The following is a 23489-nucleotide window of genomic DNA, read 5'->3' on the forward strand; positions in this document are numbered from 1 at the left end:
TCTCTGAGCCTGTGTTCCTCAGATGGTTGCCGTGAGGGTTAAATAGGGTAGCGGATATAAAGTGGATGATGCAGATGTGTAACAGACACAAATTAGTACCTAGACTTTATAAAGAACCTTTACAAATCTAGTAAGAAAAACGCAAACCACCTAATGAAAAACCAGGCAAAAGACATGACCTGGAAGTTTACCGAAAATGGTCAATAAACAACAACAAAAAAGATGCACAAATTTACTCATGATCAAGGAACTACTATTGAAAATAATGAGATAAAATTCTCACTCAGGAATTCAGTAAGAATTACAAGGACCGCTGCCTGTAAGAGAGAAATTGTTCCAATCTTGTTGGAGAGCCATTTGGCAATATTTTAAAATGTGGAAAATGCAGATACCCTATACTCCAGCTAGTGTGCTTTTAGATCTAAACCCCAGGAGACATTTTCAATGATGATCACTGAAGTACTGATAACCTTTTAATAGGTCAAAGGATAAACATATTTTGGGGGAAAGTGGGGGGTGGGGGGTGGTGGTGGGATGAATTGGGAGATTGGGATTGACATGTATACCCTTATGTGTATAAAATGGATGACTAATAAGAACGTGCTGTATAAAAAATAAAATAAAATTCAAAAAGAAAATGAATCAGATCTGTAGATATGAAGCTGGATGGATCTAAAAAATACTATATTGCATGGCAACACAAGAATTTTATATATAATTTATAATACAGACAAAACTAAATATATATAAAACACATGGATGGGAAGCATATATATTAAGTGCATTAGAAGTTGACTCTTGGGAGGAGGATAAAAGAACAATGCTGGGAAATGGAACTTCAACAATATCTGAAATAACGTTATCCTTTTAAAAATGCAGAAAGAAACATGACTAATTGCTAGCATTGTTTATTTCCAGGGGTTGGTTCATAGATGTTCACATTATTAGCATCAGGTGCATTTTCTGAGGCTTCTTGAAATATCTTAGCTTTTTTTTCATTTGCATTTTCATTTTTTAATTTAAAAATACTTCTGGTTGCACCGTGTCGCATGCGGGATCTTAGTTCCCTGACCAGAGATGGTACCCGCACCCCCTGCAGTGGAAGCACAGAGTCTTAACCACTGGACCTCCAGGGAAGTCCCTTCTTGAACTAACTTGACCTCATCTTTCTCTCAGCCTGTTGGCCACTTGCTCTGGTCTCAGTGAGACCAACGTGCTTCCCATCCCCAAGGCCAATCAGCAACATGTTCAGTCTCTGGCTCTTTCCATCACTTCTGGCTCCCATGAAGCTCCATAAGGCAGTTGTGGGATCTGGTTTCCCCAAGGGCTGTGGAAATGGCCAGGTGATGTCACCAGCAAGTACATCCAGAGATGAACTGAGACTAATGGGAGAAAGAGGAGGGCAGCAGCCAGTAGGTTCCTCTCCCCTCCTCTGTTTGTGACACTTCCCTACCTCATCACCTACCCAGAGATACTTCAATTGGCCAAATGAATGCAACTCCCAAGGCACCAGCTTTGCAATTCATGGGGTCAGCACAACATGGCATTTGCTTGTATTTGCTTCCCATCCTTTTCTTATTCACGTCTCTTTTCCCTCAGTTTTGCTGCCCTGGGTTTGCATTAGCACTTCATGCTTGCCTCAGGCTCTGTTCTCTAAGGAATCTAGGCTAAGTTATTTTTTGGTATTTTTCTATATTTCAAAAATAACAAAATGCAAGGAGTATAGTAAATGCTCAATGCACAATGTCTGCTATTACTAATAGTGCTACAGCAAAATTATAATCAGACCCTACAAATCTTAGAGCTATTAAAGTTGAAGGAGTCATCAATTATTAGATCTGGGGAGACCTGAGCTATGGTTTAGTCCAAACTTTAATTCATTAATTAATTTGTAATGAATATACAGGATAAAATGGAAAACTAGGAATTTTGCCTAAACTGGTAATCCAGAGAGTGTACACAACAAGAAACATGTTGATACTCCTTAAGTCCCCAAATTTTGATAACTCTACCTCGATCGTTTTCCCAATGGTTCCATTTCCCACTGAAAGTTGAGCACTTTTTGAACACGGTGATGGGCACTTACTCTCCACTGTGATTCAGGTTGTCATAGCGCAGAAAGAGTCCTGCATAGATGGTCTCGGTCAGCAGGGCATAGATGGCAATCATAATCAGCAGCACAGCCAGCTTCAGGACAGAGTTAAGTCGGAGGAAAACCGCACAGGTCACCATGGCCAACACCCCCGTGAAGACGAAGTACTGAAAACAGAGAAGGCAGGTGGTCAGATTCAACAGGAATGTGGGAGGCTCACTCTCCCAGTCATGGATTCCAGTGGGTCTCTTTATACAGATGTTTGCTGAGCATCTCCATCTGGAGGTCTCAGGCCATCCTCAAATTCAACAGGTCCCAAGTTGAACTCACCACTTCCTTACCACCGCCCAAACCTCTGTTCCCTATTCTTGGGGGAGCCATTTGCACCATTCCTCAAGCCAGAAACCTTGGTCTCTCATCTTTGTTGCCTTTCTTTTCCCCCACATTCCACAGCCAGGTCATCCTAAGTCTGTAGATTCTACTTCCTTAATAGATTGCACATCCATCCACTTTGCTCCTTCTACCCTGTTTCTGTTTCAGCTCTCACCTACAGTTTGCAACAGTTTTCTGGCAGCTCTGTCAGCTTCTAGCTCCCAATCCCTACTGAATACACACTATTATTCTCCATCCAGTATTTCCACAACACAGATCTGATCATGTCACTCCTTAACTTGAAGTCTTTTCATTTCTCTCCATTCCCACAAATTATATTCTCCTTCCTGCATGGCAAAACTCTCAAGACCATCATATATCAGATTTCCTTTCACTTTTCAAATCCCAACATATGTTCCAGCCTCACTATCGGCTCTCCCCCATACGTCTTTCCCTGCTCTCCCGTGCCTCAGTGCTTTGCATCTCCAGTGCCCTGTTTCTCAAGTTTCATCCATGTGACTAAGCCTTACTTCTCTCACAAGCATTAGCTCAGGTGTCCTCTCCTCTGAGAAGCCTTCATGCATGTCTCCAGGTGCTTCTGGATATGGCCTCATTCCTCCACAGCATCCTTCACAGCCCAGCATAATATCTGCCACTCCATATTTTTTTTGGGGGGGGGGCCATCCTGCACGGCATGTGGAACTTGCCCGACCAGGGATCAAACCAGTCCCCTGTGTGGTGGAAGTGCAGAGTCAACTACTGGACCACGGGGGAAGTCCTGCCACTCCTTATTAGAAGTAGCTGCTCAATAGGCCAGTTGGGAACCACTCAAGGACTATAATATTGGAGTGGCCCCCAGGTGTCAATCTGCCCAGCTAGATTTCAGCCTTCTGTAGGAAGTGTCTCAACCCATTTCCCTTATAGAAGTATCCCATGTATCATTCTGGACGGTAGGTTTGGATTCTGAGTATCCAGTAGGAAAAAAGAATAAAACTTGCATTATCAAAGGCCCACTTCGTGGCGGTACTTCGATTTTTATACACACTGTCTTCTCTTCTAATTTTCAAAGTAACTGGTCAAGATGGGAATCATAATTTCCATTTTACAAGTGAAGAAACTGAGCCTCATACAGCTTAAGTAAATTGTTCAAGTTCTCATAACTAGAAAGTGGCACCTAGGATATCTGGGTACAACCTGTGCATGTAAACATAACTCTAGTGGGCATACTGGGCCTAATAATTTCTAAAACCCATTCCAGCCTTGTTATGCATGGTTCTTTCCAACAACTGGTTGTCTTCCCTCTCCTATTACACTAAGAGACAATTTCTGTATGGGCAGAGGCAGAAGAATTTCTGGAAATCCCAGAGCAACTACTGAAGGCATGATTGCTGACTTTTTAAGTCAAGCTGACTCACTCAGGTCTACTTTCAACAAACAGTGATATCAACAACTATGGACAACACCCTGAATAAGTTCCCCCCTGAGGGCAAAGGACCAGTGCCTTTGTGGTACACGGGGTGGACTCAGAAATGAATAAGGCCCTGCCCTGCCCTTAAGGGGCCCAGTGTTTGGGGAGTCCTTTACTTTTGTCTCTTCCTTTCCTAATAAATCCAATTATGTCCTTGTCTCCAATAGGATGATAAGCTTTCTTCAACTCTCCTTTAAGATCTTCCCTTGGCAAGATTTTTAGGTTAACTCATCTTGATGCCTCTGTGAAGGAAGCTGTGAGTGAAGTGAGCAGGCAATAATAAGTTCATTGCTCAGAGTTTATTTTCTCCATCCAGAGAAACTCCCAAGATCTTCCATTTAAACAAATGGAGGAAAGAGGAATAGATCTGAGGGGTCCTGTTTCGTTGTTACCTGCATCAAAACAAATGGTCATGCATGGCTTTGTCGATGCAAATTATGAATCACTTATTAGGTCCAAAGTCATTGAAATGATTGTGCTCTTGAGCAAAAACTTATGAGGGCACCACAGTGAAATTTAAAAAATGTAACCAGCATTTATTGCATGCATGTCATAATCACGGCATGGTGCTAGGCACTGGGAATTCAAAGAGATGGCCCAGGTCTAAAGGAACTCATGGTCTAAAATGTGAAATAGACAAAAATGCCAATGGTAGCATCCTGTGGAAAATGATCTTTCAGGAATGTGATCCAATGTGACGGGAATACAGAGGCAGAAGGAGTACATTCTGTCTGGAGGAAGCAAGTCTGGAGAAGGCTTTATAGGAGAGCTGAGTTTGAAAAGGATCTCAAGGATGGATTGAATTTTACATGACAGAAAATGGAACAGGAAGAACATTCTGGGAGGACAGAATGGAGGGAACTGAAAGGTATAAAGGAACAAAGCTATAGGAGAATGAATTCCTTGGGTACATTAGAGAATCATAAAATTGATCCTAAGTAGAGCTAGTAACATAGGCAGGCAGGTTTCAAATGTGTTGCCCTCCTTTCTCTACCAAGACTTCTGAAAGTGTAATAGCTAAATATAGTCACACATTTGCACAATGGTTGAACAGATCTTTCTCTTTTTGTGGCCTCAACCAATTGTGTTAGTGTGCTCTCGCCAATCCATTGAAAGGAATCACCCCACTCACTGCCTTGCATGGTTTAGGCAACTTTCTACTCTAAAGTATAGAGCTGAACCTTCCGGGGATGCTGTAAACCACAAGACATCAAAGGAATGCGGCCCCTAGAAAAATACCATTAGCAGCTTCTCATCTGTTTCTTTTGTGCCTTGAATGAATAGTGTGGGTGGGACCAGGAAATGGGAGAAGAACAGAAGTGTTAGGACTTTGTGAAAACCCTTCTCTTTCAGCTGGGTCTGGACCCATCAATCCCATGCTTCCTATAACTTGGGAGGGTGCTGGATTCAATGCAATTCCCAAGTTTCTGTTAAACAACAAATAGTTTCTGTGTTCTTTTAAGTTACCCCAGGAACTTAGAAGGTCCACAGCTCCTAGAGTGTCCCTTGAATGGACCCTAGGTATAGGGGTTCATAGGTGTGATAAGGCAGGAATAGGAGGCAAAGCCACACTGCAAAAACTCTTACATGTTTCACTGAGAAGTGTACTTTATTCCACAAGGAGACATGAATGGGTTTCATGTTTGTAGAGGATTCATCAGCTCAGTGCTTTAGAAACAGGTTGTGGAAGGGAAGAGTACAAGATGGATTGTAATTAAAGGAGAAAAGCTGGGCTTCCCTGGTGGCGCAGTGGTTGAGAGTCCGCCTGCCGATGCAGGGGCCACGGGTTCGTGCCCCGGTCCGGGAAGATCCCACATGCCGCGGAGCGGCTGGGCCCGTGAGCCATGGCCGCTGAGCCTGCGCATCCGGAGCCTGTGCTCCACAACGGGAGAGGCCACAGTGGTGAGAGGCCCGCGCACCGCAGGAAAAAAAAAAAAAAAAGGAGAAAAGCTGAAGATTTAAGGACAAGGTAGGAGATCTACCCAGTAGACTTAGAGGTCCTGGCTTAGACCTAAGAGATAAAAGGTGATTTGGAGGTGAGGAAAAGAGAAGAGTCAGAAGTGGTGCTAAGATTCCCAGCTTGGATTAACCTACTAAGAAAAAAACAACAGATAAAGGATGGGGGAAAGGGAACAGGTTCAGTTTTAGGCCCCTCAAGCTTCAGGCACCAAACGGATGATTCCGTAAGGACTCTTGTGAACATCTACAAACACGAGGTTGCGGTTCAGAAGACATTTGGGGTCTCGAGACACACATTGTTCAGCTGAGCTCCCAGGTGCGGAAGACACCACCCAAGAAGAATATAAAGAATAAAAACAGGGCTTCCCTGGTGGCGCAGCGGTTGAGAGTCCGCCTGCCGATGCAGGGGACACGGGTTCGTGCCCCGGTCCGGGAAGATCCCACATGCCGCGGAGCGGCTGGGTCCGTGAGCCATGGCCGCTGAGCCTGCGCGTCCGGAGCCTGTGCTCCGCAACGGGAGAGGCCACAACAGTGAGAGGCCCGCGTACCGCAAAAAAAACAAAAAAAGAATAAAGACAGAAGAGAGACTAAAATTTAGAGACTATCATGTTTGAGGGGCTGTGGAAGAAGAGAAGTAAGGACATCGATTAGGGACTGTTGGGGGCGTGAGGAGGGGAATTAGGAGATAGTAGTGAAAAAACATACAGTCCAAAGAAAAAAATCCCCACAGACAAAGGTTTTGAGAAGAGCATTTAAACGGTAAGAGAGAAAATATCTTCAAAATAATTTACAACTGGAAAGAAGGACACAGAATTTTATATATACTATAATTACAACAATGCAAAATATGTACACAGATGTGACACAGCATTCAACTGAACTACGGCTCTCTGTAATGTCCTTTGATCTGATTGTAACACGCCGTATCAAATATATTCAAATGTATTCCCAAGGATTCTGTATCCCATGTAGTAATGGGGTTCTCTGCTTCTTCCTAGATCTTTTAATGATGAAAAATAATAATGCCAGGATTTATATGAGAAATGTTAGATACTGGGCAAAGTTTCCAGCAATCTTTTAAGAAAAGGAACAGATAAGCTATGTATTCTGAGGCAAGAAGACACCCAATATTGACACTTTTTTTTTGATCAGAAAAATAAAAAGATTGGATGCTGTAATGGGTATCAGCACTTTGGTACCCTAGTTAGGAAAAAAAAGGTGCCCAAATTAGGAGAAAGATACTATGTATAAATAGAGAACTGACGGGAACATAACTGTATAGCACAGGGAACTCTACTTCATGCTCTGTGGTGTCCTAAATGTGAGGGAAATCCTAAAGGGAGGGGATATATGTACACGTATGGCTGATTTATTTTGCTGTGCAGTAGAAGCTAACACAATATTGTAAAGAAACTGTACTCCAACAAAAAGTAATTTAAAAAAAGATAGGGGTAGGGGATTAAGAGATACAAACTACTATATATAAACTAAATAAGCTACAAGGGTATATTGTACAGCACAGAGAATATAGCCAATATTTTATAATAATGTTAATTGGATTAGATTTTGAATCACTATGTTGTATACCTGAAACTAATATAATATTGTAAATCAACTGTACCTCAATAAGAAAAAGAGGTCACAGGCATTTTGGTAACTAGGTTGAAATGTAGGTAGAAGAAGATGGACTAACATCTTCAGTGAAGATGTTACGTGGTTAGAGGTTCTTATATTAGATGAACTCTAGGTAAGATGGGGGATCAACTGGCAGTGAGGATGCCTATGCATCGGGGTAAGTTAGTGGAAGACAGATGCAATGACAATAACTAAGCATTTTGTTGGGCATGTGTTCTTTTAATTCTTAAAAAGACCCAAGGACAGGTGCTATTCTTATGCCCATTTTACAGAAGACGGACGAAGTACTGTAACGCTTCTCTGCTTCTTAATACTCAAGGTTTTCTTCTCTCAGATGATATATTGAGTTGGGAAATTACAAATTAAGAATTTCTTCTAAGTCTGTACTGAAGAAAATTGGAGTCCCACGTCTTGACAAAGTGCTAAGGGGAGCAATAGCCTGTTTCCTTGAAGTGAGCATTTAACAAACTAAACCACGCATTCGGTTTTCTACATTCGGTTGATTGAGGACCTGCCGGGCAGCAAGAATTGTTCCAGGCTGGAAGGCACCATCCTAATGCCAGGACATTGTCTTAATGCATCGTAAATTACCTTAGCTCTATGTGCACATTTTCCTCTTAGAGGAGAAGGAGGAAGAAGAATTTTACACAATAACTCAACGAAGGGCTTGAGCAACCGCCCACACGCGTACTATATACTGGAGTGTCTGTACCCATTTGGTTGCTGCCAAAATCCCGTGGCATCATGAACTCACGGAACAAGAAGGAAAGAGAGCAGATAATTTGGGGGAGTCACTGTCATTCAAAGAAAAGATTCCAACTTCCTGATTCACACAAAATCTAACTCTTTGCAACTGCAAGTCTGGGTACAAGCAGAACAGTGAAGGGCACATGGGCCAACGACAGGGCTTCTCTGCCTCTCCCTGAGCTCTGACCCCTCTCGTGGCCCAGGAGTGAGGCTGGCATGAACCTGGGGCCACCCCGGGTGCTGAGTGGAGATAAATGACCTGACCCTCCAAGCTGTTTCCTGGTTGTATTAGGCAGGGGAAAGGGAATTGTGCGTGTGTGTGGTGCTCTGGTACAATCTTACTCTGTTTTGGCTTGTTCTAGATCCTGGTTTCCATGGTTGACCTCCCCTTTCCTCCCCAATACTAGAGGAAGAATGATGAATGTTCTCTAGCACCTTAGAGTTACTAACTTAGATCTGCTGAAACTGCATTTAAATTCCATGAGCAGATGTGCTGATGTCTGTGTCTGACTTGGGTTGAGGGTGTACTCTTCTGGTTACTTCCTAGAAGGGACTGCAGCTCCAGTCACTCTTTTTACCTCATAATAATGCACAGAAGGACACAGCTATGTTAACGATGTCCACAAATGATGACTCAGTATAACTATGAGGCAAAACTGAATCAATGAGCAGGCGAATAGCTATTTCTTATGGAAAGACATCACTACCTAATTTTTTTTTAATATAAGAATGATGCTTCTCCTGATGATTGTTATTGGTCAATTCAGCGTAGTCACCTTGGGGGACTATGTGCTTATCCTGACCACGCATCTTTGATGACTGAGCTCAGAGCTCTCTCCATTTTTGAAAAACACCAAAAATGCATCTCTCTGTATTTGATTCCTAAACAGTGATGTCCAGCCAGATCACTCATCTTGGTGACTTTCAAAAATTAAATTTGTTCCCAGAGGATAACGACTTGACATTGTTGAACGTACCTAGGAAGCATACGCTTTCAGCTAAGAACAATCAGCAAAGAGGATGATGGTGGCATTGTCTGAGGACGATGGTGGCATTGTCTGAGGACAATGGTGGCATTGTCTGAGTATGTGCCTGCTCTCCAAGGCCACTCCCTTGGCCTGGGCAACAAGGGAGGGTCTGGAAGGGTCTGGCTCCCTGAGAATGATCCAACTCATGGTGGTCACCATTTTGTAAATAATTGATAGGAGGTTGGTATTGCTATGAAACTGTGGCCTGTTCGGATTTTTAGTCACATGGTGTACACATGATTACGTAGATAATCTCATGTTTAGAGCATAAAGTCTTGCGTATTTAAAAAAAAATTGTTACATCCCTATCTTCTTCCTTAAATTCAGATCTCTTCTTGGGCAGGCACTATTCACTCTTAGTTACCAAAGTCTTCAAGAAAGAGAGGGAGAGAAGAAGCTAACATTCAGTGAATGTTTTATGTATATTATCTCTATTTGTCACCCAACCAATCTTATAAGATAGGTAGTATTGTTAATAATCCCATTATACAGATGAGGAAACTGAGGCTCAGAGAGGTTAGGTGACTTGCCCAAGGCTACACAGCTAGTAAATGGCAAAAGAAGAGGGCTTGCTCACTCTATGTCACCACACAGCCTCTGTCATTCAAGCCTATTCTGTTTCCCAGGCACAATTAATGTCCTTAGAGCCTTGGAATCTAAGCTTCAGTGAGATGGGAATGGCTTTTTGGATCATGCTGTGTTATTACGGCTTTTGGCACTTTGTGGGGAAAGGCAATTCCAAAAATTAATTATTTGGGAAAAAACAAAATGACCTCCTCTGTGTATTTAGCCATAACCTAAAACTGGCTCAGTGTAGAAGCAAAATGAGCTTATATAAGATCCCTCTGTTCAACTATGAAAAGTTCTGAAATGACAGTGGAGCTCTTTGACACTTATCCTGTGTTTGAATTATTTGGTGGGACTGCCACTGTGGAAGCTTGGGAAAATCTAATTTTATCCTGAATACTTACTTGCTGGGGATTTTAGACCACAATGAATAAATTTTCCTTCAGAATCACTTAAGGTTCTGATTCCTACCTGAGGAGTTAACCGGAGAAATGAAGGCAAGAGTTTAGGGGAGCACCAATTTGTACAGTCACTTTTGGAATTAAAAAAACTCTGCTTATTTGCTTTATTATCATTGATTCTCTCTTCTCTTTTCATTGTTTCTCTTCCTGCTCTTTTGCTCCTTTTTGCTTTTTCTCCCTTTTATCTTCCTCTTTTAACTCCCCCCTTTCTTCCCTCATCTTCATCATCATCATCATCATCAAGATGACTGATGTTTAATGAGCATTTATTTTGTACCAGGAACTATAGTAAATGTATACATATGTTCTATCAATCTAAGTCTCCTGCCTCCTGAGGCAGGCACAGTTACCCCCAGGGTGGAAATGAGGCTCCAAGAGCTTCAGTAAGTTGCTCAAGACCACAGTTATAAGCATCAGAGCTGCCATTTAAGCCAAAATGTTCTGACTACAGGTTTCTAACAGACTTTCTGTAATTCTGCTTCCCTCTTGTCTTTCACTGTCTGTCTTTCTGATTCCTCTTTTGTACTTAACGTTTTAAATGGCTTTATTGAGTTATGATTGACCTACGATGAACTGCATATATCTAACGTACACAATTTGATGAGTTTCAGTATTTGCATAAGTCGGTGAAACCATCACAGTCAAGAAAATGAACACTTGCATGAGTTTCATTGTACCCCTTTATAATTCCTCCCTCCCACATCCCAAGCCAGGAAACCACTGATTTCTTTCTGCTATTACGTATCAATTTGCATTTTCTAGAGTTTTAGATCAGTGGGACCATGAAAATGCATACTTTTGTTTTTTTGGCTTATTTCCTTCAGCATAATGATCTTAGGATTCAGCCATGTTATTGCACATATATCCATAGATCATTTCTCACTACTGATGAGCAGTAGTTCACTGGAGGGATAGTCTACAATTTTTTATACCCTTTCATCTGTTTATAGACATTTGGGTTGTTTCCAGTTTTTGGCTATTACAAAGAAGACTGATATGAACATTCTTTTCCAATATAGAAATATAACTTCACATTTTCTAATATAAGATATTTCTCGTTATTTCTTTAAACAAGAAGTTTATTAAGCAACAAAACGCTTGACTTGAAGGGAAAACTATGTAGGACTCATTTCTTTTACAGTAATTATCCCTACTTAAAGACTGATTGCCCTATATGTTTATTTCATTATCTGATTGGATTTATTTTCATTTTTGTAATACACACACACACGCACACACACACAAACAGGCTGACCTTAAAAAGAAAGAAGAAAAGTCTTCTTAGACTTTCAGTCTTTTAAGATTTTTTAGGAAGAACTAGAGCAGCATAGAATCTAGGGATAATTATTGTATGCTCCTGCAGCAGGACTCATCCGATTGCTCTACTTAATGCCCCACGAATTATGATGTTTTTCAGTCTGGTTGGTGGGAAAAGACACTATTCCCAGCCCTGTGTGAGCGCTGGGCACTAATCCTTTCAGATGGTTCTTTCCCAAGCATTGCTTAGCTTCCTCACATGCATGCACTGATCGGACCCTCTGCAGATCTCTGAGCTTTTCTCTGTCTCTGCAACTCTCTTCTCTCTGGTAGTGAGTCCTACAAACTCTAGCCACCTTGGTCCCCCCAGATTCTCGGCTCTGTCTCCTCAAATCCGGGAGTTGCACAGGGTTCCATGTGTGTTCTTCCAACCTGAGCCAGTCTGAAAACAAGATCTCTTAAAGCAAGATACATGGGACTTTCCTGGCTGTCCAGTGGTTAAGACTCAGCACTTCCACTACAGGGGTGTGGGTTCGATCCCTGGTCAGGGAACTAAGATCCCACATGCCACGTGGTGTGGCCACAAAATTTAAAAAAAAAAAAAAAAGAACGAGATACAGCTCTGGCAATCACAGGACTCACTTAATTTGCTTCTTGTTTTTCAGGGATTGCTGTCCTTCAATACCTGATGCCCAGTGTCTTGAAAACTATTGTTTCACGTATTTATTTATTTATTTTTAAGCTGTTTCAGGTGGCAAGGCAAATCTTGTCTCGGCTACTCCACTGGAAATACATCTTTTTTAAAGGAAAACTATTAAATAGACTGTGGGCTCTGTCCCGTGCTGGGCCCTTAAGGTAATGTTGAAAATTATACAATATTGTCTTTTCTCCTTAAAGCAATTTATAAATTTGAAAGGTTGGAAAAAATGTTCTAGTTAGATAAATAAATTATAGAAAGGATGGAGTGAGGGTACTAAGATGATGCCTTAAGGATATGTGAGCTGGCAGGAAGTAATCCGAAGGGATTGAGTCTACTTGAAAAAGAGAGGCTTGCAGCTGGCTAGGACCTGAATTCATGGGGGAGAAATGGCAGAAAGTGCCAGGATACAAAGACGCAGATGATTAGACTTCTAGGGAAAATTGGTTCTCAGGGACCCTTTAAAACCATAGCATACTGATTGCTCTTGCAAGTACAGTTGACTAGTCATTCAAATGCGCCAGAGCATAGACTAAAGGGGCTCGATTGTAAAATGAAGATCTTCCCATTGAGCCTCCCGAGAACCGCATTCTGGTGTTTGAGATGATGGGAATGGTTTGTGCACGTGCCTGTCATTCACTACAAACCTATGTCTCTTCGCTCCCCTCTTAGACTACCTCTCAAATCGTAGCTGGGACACGGCTTTCTTCACGGTCGTTTCCTGTATCTTCACTCTTTTTTAGTAATTGGCAAGCTCCAGTTCAGAAATAAACTATACTTTATACCATATATGATGACAGCCTCTCATGTTTATGTCACATCATCCAGCTTAATCAACTGCTTCCGGCCTGAGAATCGTTTCTCACGGGTGAGGTGGAAAGGTCCGGTATACAGACGAGGAAACCAAGGCTCAGAGAGAGGAAGTGATTTGCTTGCGGACACACACTTGTGAGTGATGGGAGGTGGTTGTGCAGATTAAGCCTTTTAGAAGGTTTGAATGTTTGATTCCTTCTAGTTTGGTAGACAAATCCTTAGGGAGAGAAGCACGGCCATATATGTCAGGATGGCAAATGGTGGGTCAAACCAGGTTGCTGTAGTAGCTGGTGATGGAGAGAGTCCAGATGCCCACATTTTAGGCCAGTGGGATTTCTGTACCTGACGGGATGTTGGGAGTCAGCAGACTTTGTCAACAGGCCAGACAGCAAACATTTTTGGCTTAGTGGGCCACACCACCTCTGTTGTAACTACTCAACTCTACCGTTGTATTATTATACAAGCAGCTGTAGACATTGCTAACACATGAGTGTGTCTGTGCCCCAATCAAACTTTATTTACAAAACAGGTGGCAGGTGGCAATTGGCCTGTGGCCATAGTTTGCTGACCCCTGGGCAAGATGATCCTTTGTCTGTGGGAGGAAAATATTAAAACTTGGACTCATTTATTCTATCTCACTTTTTAACATTTCTATTTTATGAGTATGTTTCATAATGTACATGGTATGTTAGTACAGTGGTATAGGTATGTAACTTATAGATAAATATATATTGATGGTGCAAGCTCTAAGCCTTTTTACTTAGTAAATAAGTCACAGCTGACATTTAATCAGCAGCTACTTTGTGGTAGGTGTTGCTCTAAACACTTTACATGGATGAATTCACTCAGTCCTCACAACAACCGATCAAGAAGGTATTACTTTCATCCTTATTTTGCGGAGGCACAGAGATGAAGCTCTGTGATCCAGAAGCTTGCCCACCCCTTTCTCAGGACGGGGAAATCCATGCGTGCTGTGGTCCTGAGTTTGGGAGTTCAAGTTTGGGGCCAAGGGTATACATCAAGTGTTGATTCAGAGGTCCAGATTAGTACTTCGCAAACACCAACTTCATGTCAGACCACACGTTAGAAACTCAACGTGTGCCACCTCATCTAGATAGGCACTGCGAGAACATGATATTCTTTAATTCCACAATCACCGTGTGAAGGAGGTATTATTTTTCCCACTTTACAGATGAGGAAGCTGAGGTTCAGAGAGAGGATGAACTGATTCAAGATTCTACTGCTACCAAGTAAAGGGGCTCAACTGGGAGTGAAATCCAGCGTTTGCCTAACTCTAAATGTCTGATTCTTGGCCAACTTACTGCCTCTTGGGACACTCCTCATGCCCTCCAAACTGCGAAGTTCTCAGGGAGCTGGTGTCCCACAGAGTTTACAAAATCGGAGCTCACTCATTACTTGGTGGGAGAGTCCCAGAGCACATGGTCTGCCCCACACAGCCCTGAAACCAGAGCCAGTCCCATCCTGCTCAGGGCTTCCTTAGGAACAGCCTGGTTCTTCCCTAGGGACGGAGCCTGGATTCATAAGTATGAGCTCAAGAATAAGCCAGATACGGTTTGAATTGCAGTACTAAATCTTAATAACTGAATTAATAAGGGAAGGACAGAAAGGGAGGAAGAATGAAGAGAAATGAGAAAGAATGGAAGCCAGGCATGAGTAGCACTGAGCAAGCTACTTTCTGAGCCTGAGTTTCATTACCTACAACATGGAGATGGTCATAGCATCCTCCACATATCCTGAAGATTTTACGATGTTATGCAAATCAAGTAGATGCTCTATATCTGGGGTCAGAGGTGAGGCTTTCTGTCCTTCTCAGAACATTTCTCAGACCAATTCTGGGGCCAAGGTGAGATAACAGAGAGCCTTTCCTCCACCACACATTGGAGGGGGTCTCAGAGAATAAAAACCTACCCAAGGTCTTCAAGGTATAGGGTTGGCTGGGGCCCACTGGGACGTCCCAACTGTCTTCCCTCCTGACCCAGAACTTACATCCCAATATGTGAAGATCTGGGTCATGGCTTAACAGAGCCAAAGACTGTCCTTTGCCTGACCCCTTAAACTGACCCCAAGGCCCAGGGCCAGACTAGCAGCTGTGTAGCCAAGAGAGGGTCAGACTTACAATATGACGGTGAGTGTCCTGTTGGGATACCTCCTGAGTTTGTGATGCTCTGGGCATTTTCTATACCACTTTGATTTATGTTTAGCTGTTGTTTTCTGCACTTCCTTCCTTCCTTCTATTTCCTCTTGCTTCCTTCCTTTTTCCCTCCTTCCCTCCTTCCTTTCTTTCTTCCTTCCATCCTTCCTTTTCCAGTGCCGCGAATGTTGAGCGATAACTCTGTGCCCTGCCCTATGTTGGAGATAACAGCACATTCTGCTCTAGGGCTTTAAGACGAGTTACAGGAAATGAGAAGGGAAGAGAAGGAAAAGGGAAAGAGGAAAGTGGATGGAGGGGAAAGTGCAGAAGAAAGAAAAGGAGGAGGGAGAATAAGGAAGAGAGAAACGGGAAGGAGAGGCAGAGGAGCGAGCAGGAAAGAGGCAGAGGGAGAAGCAGAAGATACAGGAGAGGCAGCGGAGGGAAGACGGGCCTCTGGAGTGCTAGCATGTCTAAGGCCCTCAGCCAGTCCTGTTCTTCTGGAGCTGTGGAGATACCTAAGCCCCAGTCTCGCCAAGGGGAGCTCGTGAATAAATACCTCTGGGTAGGAGCAGATATCTGTAAACACAGCTGAGGAATTGAAAGTCAGGTTCTTCAAGGGTATCGACTTGTCAAAATCACACCACAGCTGCGGATTAAGAAAAAAAAGAACAACAAGAAACAAACAAAAAAAAAAACACAGGAACAACAAAGTCAGTGTAAGCTGGAGACGGAGTCCTCTGCTACTGCTCTTGGGTTTCAGCAAATGCCTGGAGCAGGCCAGGCCCTAGAGGGGTTTGATTTCAGAATTCAGTGCCAGCTGGGATTTTTCCTTTCATTTTAAAGAAAGTACTGGCTCAGAAAAAACATTTGCAAGCCAGTCACGAAACCTGGGTAAGACTGCTCTGTTGACCCCCTCCCAGAGGGTCACTGAAGTGGGGCTTTGAAGAGAGAGCCAGGTGGCAGGAGAAAAGGTCTGGGGAACACTCACAGCCTGTCTCCACGTCAACAGCTGGGCAGATTCGAGGGATCCAAGGGGGCACGCTTTCCAGAAAGACGCTTAGCGTCGGGGAGGTGGGCACTTCCTAGGCCAGAAATTGCTGTAGGAGATTCTGTGGCGCTCAGAAAAGCATAGCTCCCGGTGGCCGAGCGCCCGTGCTGTGCCAGAGACTTTGTACAAAAAGGCCTCACGACCACCTTGTGACGTAGCTACCACTTTTATCCCCATTTTACAACTGAAAAATATGAAACTCCGAGAAGCAAAGTAACTTGTCCAGGGTTGCCAAGCTGGTAAGTGGTGGAGCTGAGATTTGAACGCAGGTCTATCTGACTCCAAAGCCTCTGAACTTCCACTCCACTGTGGCACGGTTGGCCCCAGAGGTAACCCTGACCTACAGTCATTGGGTTTATTTCCAAATCCTGCACCCCAGGAACATCTGATTCATCAAGACTTGAGATCCTGGCTACGACTTGGCAGTCTGTGATCAATGATCCTAAGTACTTCCATTTTCAATTGCCATAATCTATAAAATGTTCATTAGACGATGAATGTAATTAGATTATGGTTTCCCTTTTCTTTGGGGATTTCCCTCTTTCTTCATAGACTCCTTTACTACAAGGCCAACCGCAGAGCTTGAGCGACATATACTCTAAGTAATTATTGGGCCAATTTGGACAATGGATTTCAGGCAGTATAAACCTCCAACACAGGGGCTGACAATTGTGGGGTTCACAGTTTGGGTCCCTGAACACTTGGAGACCCTCCCTTAGGCCCAAAGGGCACAATGATGGTTTCAGCCACAAGACGATGCCTCAACTAGCCTCCCTCAATGTTCAAAACCTGGGATCAGATAAATCTCTCCTAAAATCTAGATCCCTAAATCATGGACAACACGGACTATTTGGATAGACACAGATAATGCCTAGAGCGACTATGTTACCATTCTAGAGAGAAAATGAAATCATTAAAGCGTGGATCACCAAATTAAAACAATGGTAAATATGGCAGTTGGAGATTCATCTGAGTTCAATGTGTCACATCCAATATGAACACTTAGAACGTCATAGGTAAGATGCTCAACCTTCCTGAAATGCAGTTTCCTCATCCGTTACATGGGAACAATAATACCTACCTGTGGCACACAGTAGGTGCTCAATAAATAAATGACAGCTATTTATTCCCATTCCCCCACTCCCACTCCCAGAGATACAATTTGGCATATGAGAACGAGCGTGAGTCATGGAGTCAGACAGACCTTAGTAGCAAGTTATTTCATGTCTCTGAGCCTCAGTTTCCTCAGCCATAAAGTGGGGATAATGAGACTTACCTCACGGGGTTTATGTGAGGATTAAACATGAAAAACACATACAGCTCCTCCTTCAGTGCATGGCACATAGCAGGTGGGAACTTAATAAGCAGTAACTCTTATTTACGATTATGATTCACTGGCCACTGAAAGTACAGAAACTTAAGGCTGTTTGGAGCTCCTTTAGAGCAAATAACCTCCGCCACTGGGAAAAAGACAGTTTTCCACCAGGAAAATGCACAGTTCTGACAGTTTAGCCACATCTTCCTTCTCTAACCCTGAGCTTGGGGCTGGACCAGGCACATGAAGATAACTAGTACCAAGGAAGGCAAGGTAAGAAGCTGCAGGTTCCATAAACTCTTAATTCCTGACTACACACTAGATACCAAAGGGCTTGGAATGCTTACGATATTTAGGATGGCGCCCAGGAAATTAATCAAGATGGACGCAAAGATGATGACATTCCTGGCCAAATAGGTCTCGTTAATCCAACAGCAAGTTTTCCGGAGGACCAGGGGCAAACACTTATAATCCTCTGCTGTGGTGATGAGGATCAAAGCCGAGTGCAGCATAATCAGGATGGAAAACTGGATGGCCATTGGCATCACCCTGCAGGGAAACACAGAACGTTGGGTCACGTGGCATTAATCGTGTGATCCCCTCTCGATGACCAACTCTGGCAATCACATTCATGATCGCCCTTTCCCACTCCTTGCACCCCGTAATTCCTCTAAAGCTCTGTTTGTTCAAGAAAAGGGCTATTAACAGAAGACTTTTTAAACCAATTAAATCCATCCCTAGAATATTCTATTGAGAAACTTTGCAATGAGCATCAAACATCTGGCTTGATCTATTGCTTCTGCCCATTTTTTCCCACTTCTTGTCTCATTCCTCTTTCTCACTAGGCCTGCTGCCAAGGCAACACACCACTGGAATTCTATCTCAGTACTCTGGCTGTGGGAGAGACCCACACGCACTTTCCCCTTCAAGGTGGGTTTTAGGAAGCATTTTCCCTCTTGGCCGCTCTGATGCCAAGAACTGCACTTGGCACCTCTGCACGTTGCTCAGTTTCCTTAGTGAACATCACGGTTTGCAAAGACGATACTACGTGCTGTGTGGGACATGGGTATGTAGAGCTCATACTTGCCCAAGGCTTCAACATCACAACCGACTCTACATCTCAGGCTTCAAAGCTCGGTCCTGTGGTAGCTCCTGCCTAGTGGGCACCTCTGTTGGGTGTCAGGCGGTGATCTAAAACCCCGTCTCTGGAGGCATCTGCTTCCTCTCCTTATCAGCCAACTTATCACCAGGATTCTCCCTGGGAATTTATCCCTTGCTCTCTAGTCTCTGTCCAGCCACTTGTGTCCTTGGCTGGCACCTGTCATTTCTCTACCTCTATTTTAGCCAGCAAACTGCTGCATGTTCAATGGTGCCTTAATGGACACGGTGGGAGATTTTATATCCGTTCCTTCCTCTAAAAAGTGAAGCTCCTTCATTTGGCTTTAATTTGTTGACTGGAGCTCAATAAATGTACATTTAGTGAATGAAGTTGAACCCACCTTCTTCTAATGCTACTCTTCTTATCCTCTTGCCGGAATTTTCTTATTATTAATAATACTAGCGTAAGTACTGTATTGAGCTCTGATTACGTGCTAGGCTCTATGCTAAGCACTTTATATACAATACCTCATTTCCATTCCTCAGACCAAACCTACGAGGTCTTTTGATCTCTTTTTTCACATGAAGATTTAAGGCTCAGAGAGGAGTAACTTCCCAGGGGTTACTGAGTTGGTAAGTGTTAGAGCTAGGATTTAAAGTCCACTCTGCTATTCTAATCATTTTGGTGAGTAATGTATGTCCCATATTTGCAGTAATCTTTTTTGCTTCTGTGGTTTCATTGTGACATTTATTCGTTCAACAAGCTTTCTTCCTAGGTAGGCATCAGGGGGTACCAGGATGAGAGACACATCTTGCCCATCTTCTAGGAGATCATAATCTAGAGGGGAATATGGATATACAAATGATGAACTATTACATATTATGTTATGACATAGAAAAGGTTATAAACAAACATCTTTTAGAAAATAAGAAAGGAAATCAAGGAAGGCTTCACAGAAGAGGTGACATTGGGGTTAGGTCTTGGAGGTTGAAGAGAAGGAGTTTTGGGAGGAAAGACTGGGGAATGTGAACAAAGTAACAGAGGAATGGGAGTGACCAGTGTGTTTAGAGTTTTTCAGTGAGCCAGGTGGTGAGGCTTTGGGACTGGAGAACAAGTGGTCCAATAAACGCTGTGCGAGAGAGCTCTGCCTGTGGGCAATGCACTGATATTTAAGATGTCTAATCAGGGAAGGACATGATCATATCTGTGAGTGTGAAAGACAACTGTGGTGGGAGGTGGTGGGACTGAAGCGGAGAGAAAGTATTTAGAAGGTTTAAATAGTTGAGGCCTGAATTAACGAGGAAGGGACATAGGGTAACAGCACTGATAATTGGGACGTTCAAGGAACTATGTGGAGGTCATCTTTATTTATTTATTTATTTATTTTTGGCCGCGTTGGGTCTTCGTTGCTGCGCAAAGGTTTTCTCAAGTTGTGGTGAGCAGGGGCTGCTCTTCATTGCAGCGCACGGGCTTCTCATTGAGGTGGCATCTCTTGTTGCAGAGCACAGGCTCTAGGCGTGCGAGTTTCAGTAGTTGTGGCTCGTGGGCTCTAGGGCGCAGGCTCAGTAGTTGTGGCGCATGGGCTTCGTTCCTCTGCGGCATGTGGGATCTTCCGGGACCAGGGCTCGAACCCGTGTCCCCTGCATTGGTAGATGGATTCTTAACCACTGTGCCACCAGGGAAGTCCCTATGGAGGTAATCTTAATAAGTGTTTTATATGTGTGTGTAGGGGGGCTTTTGGGAGAGGTAAGTCATTATGAGCAACGTGAATGTTTTCACCATCTTACCTGGGTTAAGTGCAGGAAGAAAAGCTGGTCTACAGAGGTAAAGGGTTACATTTGATTTTGAGCCAGTTGAATTTTGGGTGCTTGTGGATCCTCCAGCTGGAGACGTCTAGACGTCTAGGCAGCTAGAGGGATGGTTCTAGCACTCTGGGTTCGGAGCACGTAGGCGGTGGTTGAAAAATCTGAGATTGGAGAAAACTGCCCAAAGAGAGTGTGCAGAGTAAGAAATAAGAGGACCAAAGGTGAAGCTACGGGAGAAGCCAACGGGCCAGAAGAAGAGATGGCATCAAAGGGAATTTAGGAAATGTAGTCAGTACACAGGAGAGCAGGAGTGCACGGCATCATGAGAGCTGGAGTGTAAGACATTTAAAGGACGGAGTAACCAAGACTGTCAATTCCCTCTGCGTGGTCAAGCATCATGGAGGCTGGAAAGTGACTTCTCCTACAGCCCAGCTAACATTGTTGGAGGGTTTTTGTTGTTGTTGTTGTTGTTAATGCTTGCACAGTTTTGATTTTATGGATCACCTTGATAGGAAATCTCTGCAGGTGTTTTAGGTAAGAACAGAAGGTCTGTGTAGCAGTGGGTTCCCAGAGGGCCCTACGCAGATGGGTAACTTCCCCCCGCACAAGCTGGAAAAACACTCCCTGACAACACACCATTATTCCTGGGCACCCAGGGGAAGCAAATGATAGAGAATGCAGGTGGATTGCTTTGTCAGGCACTCCCAGGAGAGAAGGGGCCAATTCCAAGGCTGAGATGTGTCTCAACACTGTGAAGCAGCCATTGAGAACACAAATATCTTGTTCCAAAGCGAAGGAAGAAGCAAATCAGGCCAAGGTTGAGTCTGAAAGCCGCCCAGCAGGAGACTCAAAATCTCTCATGGTCACGGCCGCCATCCAGGTAACCTACAGACCTTCACATGGCGCACCGGCCTAGAAGGGTGCCCCTGGTTCTCACTGCTGCCTTTTCTCTTTCTCCACCTCTTGTACGCCATGGGCAAATCCTCAAGCACATGCCCTACATGCTGTGCTACTCCTACCTCTGTATTTTCTCCTCCTACCTCTGTATGCTACTCCTACCTCTGTATTTTCTCACTCTCTGGTGGGGGGTGGGGAACATCCTGGTCATCCTTCAAGGCTCGGTCTTTCTTTGGATTCTTCCAAGACACCTGGCATAAGGCTAAGTACATAGAAAGTGCTCAATAAATACTCACTGACTTTTCCTTTTTGTGGGGAGAGAAGACTGTTTCTCTTCTCACCAGCCTTCTTAGGCTGTATTGCCATCTGCACTCCCAGCCCCTCTGCCTGCCCTCCTGCTGTGTCCTTTTCAAGTAGGAAGAAGGGCCAACCCTCCTGCTTGGAATGCATCTGGAGTGTTCAGTGGACCTGGTTCTCACTGGAGGGCAGTGTCGCTGTTAAAGGTCAGTGTTTATGGGAAGTTCAGATGCTTGTCGTCTCTTCCTCCTTGACCTTCCCTGTGGGAAGAGGCTTGGTCATCTCTTCCTCTTGACCAGGCCACCTCTTCCTTTAAGCAAGGAAGCTCAGGTTGCCCCAGGAAGTCCTGATGGGCAGGAAGTGAAAGGCAGGCAAGAGCCAAGCCCTGTGGATTTGAACCTGTAGCTCTGAGACATAACCAGTAACGCACCTTGGGCAAGGTACCATTCTTCTGAGCATCTAAGTTTTTAAAGTTTTGGGTGCATCTTATTTTAGTCTGCAAACCTGGGATTTTTAAGTCCACCTCTTAAAGGAGGCTCTGAGGTTAAAGTAATAAAGCAATGTAATGCTTAGCACATAATAAGAACTCAAGGAAACATTCATTTTCTTTCTCTATTCATGGTGAAAATCAGGAAACTTAAAGGCATCTTAAAGATGTCTGGGAAGAGTATGAACTGCAAGACACTTTCTAAGCAAGGTACTGGCGCTATGTATAAAATTCCTCTGGAAATCTCTGCAGCAGCTCTTCAGCGTTCATTTATTTCTGCACACATAAACATTATAACATTGGACTGTAATTTTTATCTAATTATAGAGCTACTCAGGCATCCAGGGATTCTGAATTTGCTTTTGCATTCTTGGTGTACGTAAGAAGCAAGGGAACCTTTCATTTCTGAAATCAAATCTGAAAAAGAATGGCAAGGGATCTGCGAACAGCTCTATCCAAGTCATTTCTAGATGTTAAGTTCTAATTTACCCTCTGCAGTGTGTCTTTAAAGCAGAGTCTGGGTTGGTACCATGACTGGAGGTTTGCTGGGGAGGCAGTGATCTGGGGGGATGAGTGAGTAGCCTCTAGCAGCTTGTGGTGCATTCGGAAACAGAAATGCAGACTGAAAGATGACCCTGGACTATCCTCGAGAATCTGCAAAGAGCCTGCGAGTCCAACAGTGCATTTGATCCTGTAGCAACCCTGAGAAGTCAGTATTTGTAGCCTCTTCATTAGGTGATAATATGGTGACTCAAGAAGGGAAGGGGAACCAGGATTTATCAAAATAGGTATGGTTCATTTAATTCTTACAGCAACCCTGGGAAGTTGGCATTGTTATTCCCATTTTACAGATGAGAAAACTGAGGCTTCAGAGAGGTCAAGTACAGACACATAGCCAGTCAGATGCATAGTAAGTAGATCTATTAATATCCAGGGCCTCTTTCTTTCCTCTCTATCTGCCCTCTCTTGCTTGTTCCCTCTCTCTTTTTCCCTTTCCCTCCTACCTCTTCCCTCCCTCCATCCCTCTGTCATTACTATGCATGCAGACTTAGATACACTGTTCTATAATTACAAAAGGTATTGTCTGGCCTTTCCTCAGTTTCCCCTTCTGGGAGAGGAACAGCTGCACGCATGTGGAAATTAAAGGAAAGCGCTAGGCAAGCACTGTCTTTCTTTGCCAGGGTCCATTAATTTTTGCTTTGGGGACTGAGAATTAGCTGTGGTCATATGAGCAGAGATTGCCTCGTCTGCTACAAAGTCCATGACGGAAGAAACGCGAGTGAAAGTCACCTA

At 43.7% G+C, this 23489-nt stretch overlaps 1 protein-coding gene across 3 annotated transcripts in view; it reads right to left on the reverse strand.

Annotated features, from left to right (window-relative positions):
- Nucleotides 1-23489, reverse strand: part of ADCY8 (adenylate cyclase 8) — a 218765-nt gene that overhangs the window by 43085 nt on the left and 152191 nt on the right. For 2 of the 3 annotated variants that reach the window (XM_004265316.1, XM_033419778.2), the window contains 3 exons: nt 17959-18160; nt 15805-15894; nt 2087-2259 (listed from right to left, as the gene is read on the reverse strand). In XM_004265316.1, coding sequence (XP_004265364.1) covers nt 2087-2259; nt 15805-15894; nt 17959-18160 — 465 coding nt within the window. The remainder of the gene's footprint in view (nt 1-2086; nt 2260-15804; nt 15895-17958; nt 18161-23489) is intronic. The other variant, XM_033419777.2, reaches the window with a different exon arrangement.

This window comes from Orcinus orca, chromosome 17 (genome assembly GCF_937001465.1).
Source record: "Orcinus orca chromosome 17, mOrcOrc1.1, whole genome shotgun sequence".
Classification (NCBI taxonomy): domain Eukaryota; kingdom Metazoa; phylum Chordata; class Mammalia; order Artiodactyla; family Delphinidae; genus Orcinus; species Orcinus orca.